Source organism: Cajanus cajan, chromosome 1 (assembly GCF_000230855.2).
Source record: "Cajanus cajan strain Asha chromosome 1, NIPB_CcT2T_4, whole genome shotgun sequence".
Taxonomy (NCBI): domain Eukaryota; kingdom Viridiplantae; phylum Streptophyta; class Magnoliopsida; order Fabales; family Fabaceae; genus Cajanus; species Cajanus cajan.
The window spans coordinates 22,144,677-22,156,294 of record NC_138517.1 but is presented as its reverse complement, the minus strand read 5'-3'; the positions used below and the strand labels follow the sequence as shown (position 1 = coordinate 22,156,294).

The window sequence follows — 11,618 nt, the reverse complement described above, 5'->3', positions numbered from 1 at the left end:
TTTATTAATTTCATAAAATTATTCCTAAACTGACCTTATTATATGTGCAAAAACACGGTCATGCAATTGAAAAATTATGCATTAAAAGCGAGATATTTTAGGGAGAATATCATTAAATGAGGCAAAAGTTACTGAAATTTACTTATATTTAAAAACAAAAAAATGTATTTTTTTTTCTTATAATAGAGAACAAAGGGAGTGACTTTTAATTAATTTACACACGATAAATAATATGCATTTATTATGAAACAAAAATAAAAAAGAGAATAATAAGAAATATTAAAATCATTCTATAAAAAATAAATTTTAATTTTTTTTAGTTCTTATAGTCTCATTTAATTTATCTTTTAGTCTATATATTTTAAAATAGACTTTTTAATTTATATATTTACATTATTTTTAGAGTTAATCACCTATACACTGTCAGTGTAAAGTTTTTTTTACACTGACAACTAATTATATCTTTTAATAATACCATGTCAGTTGCTTATTTATAAAATAATTATAAAATAAACAACTTTAAAACATATCATTAGTTGCCAGTGTAAAAAACTTTACACTAGTAGTGTATAAATGATTAACTCTTATTTTTATTTCTCTTTAGTCCTTGTTAGTTTATTTCTAACACTATTAAGTATAAGTAAAATGAACTTATTAAATTTATATATCAAATGATATATTTAAATTTGTCGAACATAATATATAAGAAAAATCCACATTCCAAATTCAACCGGCTTGATTTTGACAAATCTTGGACGTCATTATGTACCAAAAACTTGGTTAGTAGACCTGCTGTCATTAATTATCCCCTGATTTATTTAGAACACTGTTTGTAGTGAGATAATTAATTAAAGCAGTGATGGCTAAATTTGAAATTATGATGGCCATTTACATGCCTTGAGGCCTATGATTTTAATAGAAATAGAAACACAGAATAGGATTGTTGTTGAATTTAATGTGAAAGGTTAAAAAGAAGTAGAATGCAATAAATTCCAGAGCTGTTAGATTTATAATGAAATTTGATGTCAAAATAGTAAGAATTAGTTGAGTAAGGAAAGTGTGTTATGGCACTTATAAAGTTGTACAGAATTCAAATTTCGGTGTTAAGTTCCACACTTCATCTTTTGAAGTCATACTTAATTGCAACTATTTTCAAATATATAATTTATTCATTTAATAATTTTATTAAAATTATAGAGGTTTCATATAACTTTTTTTATTATTTATTTCTCTTTTTTTCCTCTGGTTTGTTTTTCTTATCACTTTTTTCTCTTTAGCTCTCTCTCATCTTTTATTTTCTCACTCTTTTTTCTCTCTATCTCATCCTTGTATCATCTTTTCTCTCTCTCTCTCTTTCATGATGTTTTTTTTTTATTTTTTTTTCATCTCATTTCTCTTTTTATTCATCTCTCTCATTTATTTCTTTTTCTACTTATTCTTTTCTCTATTTTCCTCTTGTCCTTATTTTACTTATCACTATTTTTTGTTACATTTTTATCTATCAATATTGATATATAATTTATCAATATTTTTTAATTACTAATATCTAAAATTATTTTTAATTATTAAATATTATATATTAATTTTTTAAAAAATTATTAAAGTTTAACAAATGCTTATTTTTAATAAAATTTAATATTAAAATATCAAAAATTTAAACATATACTAAAAATATATTTTGACAATTCTACCAATTAATAAATATTATAAATTTAAATATATTGTTCAAATTTAATATTATAAATGCGAAAACATTAGAAGAAAATATGTAAAGAAATGTTATTTAAGAGAACATGAAACTAAAATCAATTGTTTATCAAAAGATTAAAAAAAATACTGATTTTATTTTCTTTATTTAAACCTTGTCATTTATGTAAATGTTTTTTTTTTAAATCTATATTGTCCTTTGAAATATAATAAAATACTTTTAAATCTTATAAATTCTTAAGATACAAATCCATTAAAATCCATGTTACAAAATGTTAGATTAAAAAAATATTTTTAAAAATCTTAAAAGTCAATAATTCCTACAAAATCTTTTAAAAATTCACAATATTTCTTTATACTAAATAAGTCTTATGAAATTTCAATTCATATACCTCTCCAAGGCATATTCCTGACATGTGATTCCTTATTAATACATAACTCAAAACATAGTGGTTGAGAGAAGGTATTAGAGTAGAAGCAGGAGGAACTAGGTTCGATTCTTATCATGTCTATGTAATTCGTATGAATTAAAAAGAGTTGGAAATTAGAGAGTGTAAATAAAGGTAATATGATATTTTACTACATCAAAACATTATTTTTACCATGGAAAAACTTGTTTCTCACCTCCCTATGAGAATGATTCCATTGAAACTTATGAGTACAATGTGAAGAATTAGAAACGCACAAATTTTGAGTTTCATATTTTATATTTTATTAGTATTTTAACATGTGAAATAGATGGATTAAATTTTTATTATATATAACTAAAATTTAAAATAAATTACATATATAAATAAATATTATGATTAAATATATAAATTATATTTAATATTTGAATATTAATACATAAATGTTTTAAAATATATAAATATTATTATTCAATTATGATAAAAATATTATATTATAACACAAAATTATTTTTACTTATTGATAATTTATTTTAAGAATATTAAAAATTTGAATTCATAAATAATTATGATAAACAAAAATTGAATTAGATATAAAGTTGAAAGAATTTTTAAAAATTCTCTTGTCGTAGAAAAAGTTTTAAAAATATTTTCATGCAAGATAATCGTTCATATTTTATATATAAAAGTTGATTATTGGTTTATACATAAGACTATTCACCGCTCATAGGCAGTGACTAATCTTCTCGTTATGTTGGAGGCACCTCAAAGGGTGGGATAGCTTGTCCCAAGATTTAACGCGGCTGCATATACAACGCAGGATTCAAACCCCTCACCTTGCTTAAGCGTGGATCAACCCCTACTGCTAAACCATACGCTTGACCTTGCTTAATATTTAATTCATAAATAATTTTGATAAATAAAAATAGAATTAGATAAGAAGTTAAATTTTTTTTACAAATCCTCTCAATAAGAAAAAAACTCTCACGCAACATAGTGATTTGTGTTTAATATATAAGAGTTGATTTATATTGCATCACAAGATTATTTTTGTTCATTAAAAAATATTTTAAAAATATTAAATTTGATTTCTAAATAATTATAATAAATAAAAATTAAATTAAATATGAAGTTAAAAAAGTTCCTAAAAATTCTTTCATCGAAGAAAAGTTTATAAATATATTTTTGTTTAAAATAATGATGATAAAAATTTATTTTAAACCTTTATTATCAAAATTTAAATGTTAACATGTAAAATAAAGATTTTGAATAAGTTTCAAAATGGATAGGGGTGCTCAAAATTTATTTAAACTTCTAAAGTTCCCAAATATATTAATAATTTATAAATGTTGAAAATTTCTTTTATGTGATATTGAGAGTCCTAAAATGAGAAAGATATTATTAAAAAGATTGTTCATCTCTCCTAGAAAATGTAATTTTTATTTAGAAAAGGAATAAAGTGTATATCCTTCTAACTCTTAAAATGAAGATATATTGTATTTTTCTTGAAGAATGAATATAATTTGACCGTTTCAATGTTCAGGAAAAAAACAAGTTACCCTCAAAATGGGAATGGGATATACACGACGTGTGTTAACAGCGGTCTCAATTACAAACATGGACAAATTTGTAACCGTGCACGATAAGTTTCAAGAGAAAATAAAAAATAACATTCCTTAATACATTTTTTAATCATAATATTAACATGAAGTTGATTAATTTTTATGAGAAAGTTGACTGTCAATTTTAATGATATTCTTTTTTTTTTTTCGATTACCTTTTTTTAATTCGTAAAATCTTATTTAAAAAAAACCAAATCTAATTATACTCAAAACAACTTCTCATAATAAAATACACTTTTATTAACGGATTCTTTATTATTAATTAATATTTGTTAAAATTTTAAAAAAAATGATCTCACTTTTTATTTAACAAAGATCATTAATAATTTTCTAATTTTAAATAAATTTAAACTAATTAAAGAGTGTAAAGTATCAGGGTTCGAACAACATTAGGTCTAAAACTAGCATGATTTGTTGAACCATCCCAATCACTTTCTTCAGCAAATCGTATCCTCGTTGTACTAACTAACATGAGTTTTCTATTATCATAATAAACCATTAGCACTGAGGTCAAAATCATATTTAATGACAAAGTTATTTTCCTATAAAAATCTCTTTCTCAATGCTGAATGTTGATATAAATTTCCCCCCAAAGCAGAGACAATTGGAAGTAGAATTATAGCAAAGTGAACATTTTCTCTTGTGAAAATGTGGATTGGCAACAAAATAATCATCCTTCTAACTCTGCTGTGTTTCTACGTAATTGGAATCAATTCACTACAAAATGAATACAATTTTGTTGTGAGTTCTGTTACATCTTAAATCATTTTCTTCCTGCATCATCATCTTGACAATTCTTGATTGATTTGTTTGTTAGTTTTTCTACCAACTTTTGTTGCATGAGATTGCATGCTGAGTAGTTCCTATTGAAGTACATGCAGTGTTACTGTTATCTATATTATATATTAGTTCATGGTTCACTTTTTATAGTATAGTAAATAGTTAATTTGATAACTGTTGTAGGTCAGAGAAGCTCGTTATACAAGACTCTGCAGCACAAAACCCATATTGACAGTGAATGGACAATTTCCAGGGCCAATTATTAGAGCCTACCATGGTGAAACGGTATATGTGAATGTTCACAATAAGGCAAAGTTCAACATCACCTTGCACTGGTATTGATTTCCTAACCATAAGTGCTTTGATGTTATTTGTAAGAAATAAAATAAGGGCCTCAATTTTGAGTAAAAATCGATATTTATTCCGAGTGATGATTTTAGTCCTTTATAAAACTCATATACTAAAGGGACAAAATTCATGACTTATAAAAATATCATAACCAAAATCATTGTTTTTAAAATATAGAGATTCAAATGCTGTAAAATTAAAATAAAAACACAGGATTTATCAATTTAAACCAAAATTGAAAAGAATAAAATTTACACATAATAACATAAGTTTTATATTCTTCTCTTCAATCAAAATTAGAGTTTCACGTAATATATATAATGAAGTATTTCACAAAACATTAACGTGCATTATTGAAATAGAACTTTAATTCTAATATCTCAGAAATTACATATATGTTTTGTTTGACATAAATACATTTTTCTCATAAAAAATGGGAAAGACATTAACTTTACAACATTGTACCTGAATAACTGATATGAGGAAAGGCATGGAGTGAAACAACCAAGGAATCCATGGTCAGATGGCCCTGAATTCATCACTCAGTGCCCCATAAAACCTGGAGGGAAGTTCAGGCAAAAGTTGATTTTTTCTATTGAGGAAGGGACCATTTGGTGGCATGCTCATAGTGATTGGGCAAGAGCCACTGTCCATGGACCTATCATTATTTATCCCCAACCGGGTACATCCTACCCTTTTCCCAAACCGGATGCAGAAGTACCTATTGTATTAGGTATGAAAATCCTTTATACTATTCCTTTACCCTTTTAAGTATTTACTTTTACTTATTTATTATTATTGGTGTACACAGGAGAATGGTGGAAGAGTGAAGTCAAGGATGTCTATGATGAATTTCTCAGAACTGGAGGAACCCCAAATAACTCTGATGCTATAACTATAAATGGTCAACCTGGTGACCGTTTTCCCTGCTCAAAATCAGGTAAATGTCAAGATTTTATTTTACATTCATCAACACTAGCATATCATGACATAGCATATCTAGGTGTCTTATTGTCTATACTCAAGGAAAGAAAAATTATGAGCAAATATACAATTTAGTCCTAACAAGGGGCAACCTGTATTAATTTAGTCCATGAAAGTTTGTGTTTATGCAACCTGGTGTCTCAATGTTACATCATAACAAACAAAAATGATTGGTGAACACCTAACCACGTATTTGACACTTGGTGAGAGAAAGATATAAAAAGAGAGAAAAGTATAAATATCACGTGATATGATGTAATAAGAAGAGATAAAGAAAAATGATAGATATTAACAGGTGTTTAGACTTTAGAATAGTGAGGTGTCCATTGATCGTTACTTCGTAACAAATTAGTCCTGCCTCAATGAAATTGACCAAATTTGAGGAACAAGTTCAATGAAATGGAGTAATTAGTCAAGTAGTTAACACGTTTAGGGATTAAGTTATATACTGAATTTCAAGGAGAAAATCAATACATATAACCACTTTCAAGAATGAAGCTATAAATTTACTCAATCTAATTATTTGTTTTTTATAGACACAAGTATTTTCATTCCTCAATCACTAACTCCACTTTTGAACTTCAGATACATTCAAGTTAAATGTACACCGCGGCAAGACTTATCTTCTGCGCATTGTCAATGCTGCACTCAATCTCAACCTCTTTCTCTCTGTTTCAAAGCACAATCTCACAGTTGTTGGTGCTGATAGCAGCTACAGCAAGCCAGTGACAAGAGATTACATATGCATATCTCCAGGACAAACTGTTGATGCATTGTTGCATGCCAACCAAGAGCCTAATGACTACTACATGGCTGCAAGGGCATATTCAAGTGCAGTTGGAGTTACCTTCAATAATGCCACAGCCACAGCTAGGATCCACTACAAAGAGAACCATACTCCAACTAAATCTCCTTCATTACCTTATCTCCCTCCCTATAATGACACACAAGCAGCATTTGACTACTATCGTAGCATCAAGGGCTTACCTGAAACATACCCTTATAAAGTCCCTACAAATATCACCACCCATTTGATGAACACCCTTTCAGTTAATACAGTTCCATGCTCTGAAGGCCAAACCTGTGCTGGACCAAATGGAACAAGTTTTGCTTCTAGTATGAACAACATAAGCTTTGAATCCCCCAACATTGACATCCTCCAAGCCTATTACTACCACATCACTGGGGTGTATGACAAGGGATTCCCTAGGTCTCCTCCATTGGTATTTAACTTTACTGCAGAGTATTTGCCTCTAGTACTTGAGATACCAAAGAAACGAACCAAGGTTGCAATTATTAAATATGGTTCAACAGTGGAAATTGTTTTCCAAGGGACAAACTTGGTCGCTGGGATAGACCACCCTATTCATCTTCATGGCACTAGTTTCTACGTTGTTGGATATGGGTTTGGGAATTTTGACAAACACAAGGACCCCATGACTTACAATCTCGTTAATCCTGCTCTTGCAAATACAGTACTAGTGCCTAAGAATGGTTGGGCCGCCATAAGGTACAGGGCTGCTAATCCAGGTATGTGTCATGAAAAAAGTTGCTCTTTTTAATTATTATTTTAGAATAAATGCATACTTTGATCCCTGAATTTAGAAGGTAGTTTCACATTAATTCCTAAAATGAAAAAAAATTATCAAATCACCTCTTAAAAGTTTAAATAAATCTTTAAATTTAATTATTTATTATCATTTTAGTTCTTAAATAAATAAATTAATATTATCATTCTAGTCACATATATTTTGAATTTTAAGTTAAATCACTTATAAGTTTGTACTTTCAAAAACTTATTTAATAGTTTCTTAATTTCAATAACTAATTTGATGGTCTCCCAAATTTAGGGATCAATTTAAATATTTACTCGCTATTTTCATTTTCATTTTCTATGTTCATATATATATATATATATAAAGAAGAATGTCATTGATACCATAGTTTTAAAAACCGGACCGGTCATCGAACCGGTTAAGGTACTGGGTCAGTGGGTCAAAGGTTGAACCGGTGGGTCACTAGTTGAACCGCATGACTCGATTTTTATTTATTTTTATTAAAAAAATATTCATATTAAATATATTTTATACTTATAAATTTTAATAAATTCATATCTTATTTTAAATTTCAATTTTTCTATCTTATTTAAAATTATTTTTATTTTTATTTTGTAAAAAAATACATAAAAAAATTACATGTTAAACGGTATATTAATACAAATTAAAAATATAAATAATATGTACATATATAATATACTTGCAATTAATATCACAAAATAATATATGTAATATTTACATAGATATTGCATTATTAAATATATAATTTAAAATTAATAATATACTATAAAAGTTATTTAAGTTGTATATATTGCAAACAAATATATTAGAACAAGTAGTCATTGTTATATTTAATAAGACTCCTTGCTTTTTCATTAAGAGATTCAATTTTCATTATTATTTTTGTGATTTATGGTCCCTTAAAAAAAGTTTTAAAAAAAAAAAGAAAAAAAAGTGGTTGAACCGGTTTGACCCACCGGTTCACCGGTTGAACCGGAAAATTGACCGGTTCAATCCGGTTTGAAACGGGTCGACTGCATAACCGATCCAACTTCATATTCGGACCGGCTGGACCACCGATTCCCGGTCCAACCGGTCCGACCGGCCGGGTCGGTCCGGGTTTTAAAACACTGATTGATACATTATAATACTTTCTTTATTATCGACCGAAATTTATTGAAATCAAGAGTGTGTGGGATTTCTCTTATTGCTATTTTCATTTTTTATTTCTATGCTTATATAGATAATTAATTAATGTTGCATGAATTCTGAACTCTATTTTAGGAGTGTGGTTTGTGCATTGCCATCTAGAACGTCACCTCTCTTGGGGCATGGAAACACTGTTTATTGTGACGAATGGAAAACGAAGTGATGAAAAATTACTACCTCCACCTCCAGATATGCCCCGTTGTTGAAGAATATTTTGTAGTTCCTTGCGGAGAATATGTTAATGTAATAAACATATATATTGCCACATGAAACTATTGGTAGCTATATAAATTAACCTAGTTAGGCATAATTAGTTTTACTTATAAGATGGTTGTTTTTATTTTTATTTTGTTTAGGTATAAAAAGTTGGTCGAATGGATAATGACATGTTGGAACGACTGAATGTTTTATCTCAGGCATTGGGGAGTGTAATTGAAAATTTAATAAAATAAATTTTTTTACCTATTTTCAGATTTTATTATAATTTCAATGCCTATTTTATTTTTATTTTTTAATTTTCAGTGGTTTATGTTTTTCTTTTTCATTAACATATCACCGATATCTATTTTGAGTACCCAATGCTCATTTAAGATTGAAAAATATTGTAGTACTCTCTATCCCACATGCTATAATACAATATAAAATTAAATAATCTCAATATAATAAATAAATTTAAAGTTTACACAAGTAGAGAGAATAATCTTTTAACATAAACTAGACTTAGTAGAAATAATAATTACAACAAAAATAAAAATTAAACTATTCAAAGTAAATAATAAGAATCAAATCCTAACTAGTTTTAACTAATTCTTTGGTGTCACGAGTTTTATCAAAGCAAAATTCAATGTTGAGGACTAAGTCTCATCACCGCATCCTCAATATCATACCGATGATTATTTGTAAAAACTACAAGAAGACAACACGAAAGAAAAGGGAGTGAGAAACATCACACTCTAGTTCACGGTGCAAGAATGCAAACCGATTAGCCAAACACAAACACATACAGTATAATATAGCATAGACAGTTACACATCATCATATTTAACTCATTCATAGCATAGTAAACAATTACAAATAAGATTATAATACATATGTAATGGACATGGACTACATGTTATCATGCATGTGGCCTTAGTAAATTACACTTGTGCATTGCCGCTAGCAATACACGTAGAGTAGTATATGAGTCCATGTTGGGTCACACCCTTTACGTACTCTCACCAAAAGGACATACTACCAGGGTTTGGTCAAAATAGTTAAGCCGCGCAAGATACATCCCATGCTCACGAGGGTAGGACTAAGACTTCTAAACCAAGATATCCTCAAGGTTGGTTCCCAAGCTTTTACACAAAGGACCTTCCTTGGTAGTGTATTCCATATCATACCCTTTAAAAAAAATTTATGCATATTGTGCATGTCAAACAAACTCTATACGTTACATTCACATGGTTTTACACCATAACACGTCACACATCTTATCACAACATATCATGGCTAAGTCTCGCTTAGGCATCTCATCATATGACCTTCACAAGATCCATATATATCATATGCATCAATGTCAAAGCACATCAATCAATTCATACATAGCTCATAGTATGTCATAACAATTACATACTCACACACTATAACTAGATATTAAGTAATACAATGATTATACAACATCATCCAATACACCTCAAGTAAGAATCATTATGAGATAGTTTAATTATATGTTAGCACCTTAACCATAGCCACTGAGATCAATGTCGCTAAGAATTTCTAAAAACTTTATCATTGTCACACATGAAGTCCTTAGATATCGCTATTATTATAACACCTTAAGTCATTAACAATTAACTTATATCATAACCTATTAACAATTATTTTCTATCATAATTCACCATTCCTAAACATTTATATAAGTACCTCAAACCATTCATAAGATCAAACACTTAAAGGGTAAAGTTATTCATCATTCTCATTACAAACTACATTTTCACAACTTAACTTTATAAGACATCGTGTGATCCAAATGTCATATCTATAGCTATATATGATATCAAGTTGATTTAAATTTTATTACAAAGCTAATATAATTATCTTTGAATTCTATGCTGACCTCAAGAGCTAAATATGTCATCTATTATTTTAAATAAATACAAAATCGCAATGTTTCAGCCTAAATTTGACACCTTGACCTTTCTCATTAATTTGATCATAACATGAGTTCTAGACCTCCTTTTTAGGTGATTCCAACGAAATTTGAAAGCTAACATCCAAGGATACAACTTGAAAAAAGATCACAAAACCTAATTTTGCCATTTAAGTCTATTAGAAAAGCTTACAATGTACGCAAGTTATATTTCATGCACAGAATATGAGGTTCATCTTTTAATTCACATAACTTAGTCATTCCTTAACATTTTATGTAATTCTTGAGTTTAAAATGTATGTATACTTTCTAATCCAATAATAAGAACTCAATTTCATTCATCACACATAGAGAAATTAGATAAATACTTAGGTATGTCCATACCAGAATATTTAGAATCTGACATAACTCACACCTAATTTTTTTTTTCTTTCTAAATCATATTCATAAAAACTCTCTATAGGTTATGTTAAACTTCTAAAAGACACAATTTATACATATAACTACAATCAACTATGCATTCCCTTAGGTTTCCCAAGAAACCCATAAAGATCTTAAATCATACAATTACAATCTCAAAACATGGAATCAATTATCCATTCAAGCAATTCATACAATTAATTACATACAAGAAGAATAAAAAGTGAAACAGACACAATTGGAGAAAACTCCTCAGACATGAGAATACAACAAACACAAGGTTGGGGCCTAATCCACTACCTAACATACAAACCCACACCTAGAATGAGGTTTCTCACTCTTTCCTTACTTAGATAAGCTCTAGATGATGGACGCATGCCTCCAGAGTAATTTCCTTCTTTCTCCTATTCTCTAAGCTCTTAAGTGTATACGTGAAAATAGAGGCAGAAAA

The 11,618-nt window shown here is 28.1% G+C and overlaps 1 protein-coding gene across 1 annotated transcript; it reads left to right on the top strand.

Annotated features, from left to right (window-relative positions):
* Positions 1 to 4,004: 4,004 nt before the first annotated feature.
* On the top strand, positions 4,005 to 9,078 carry LOC109805627 (laccase-15). Its single transcript, XM_020367792.3, has 6 exons — positions 4,005 to 4,477; positions 4,700 to 4,851; positions 5,353 to 5,597; positions 5,676 to 5,804; positions 6,434 to 7,378; positions 8,689 to 9,078. Exons 1-6 carry the CDS (start codon positions 4,385 to 4,387, stop codon positions 8,817 to 8,819), a joined length of 1,695 nt encoding a protein of 564 aa, XP_020223381.1. The 5' UTR covers positions 4,005 to 4,384; the 3' UTR covers positions 8,820 to 9,078.
* Positions 9,079 to 11,618: the final 2,540 nt, after the last annotated feature.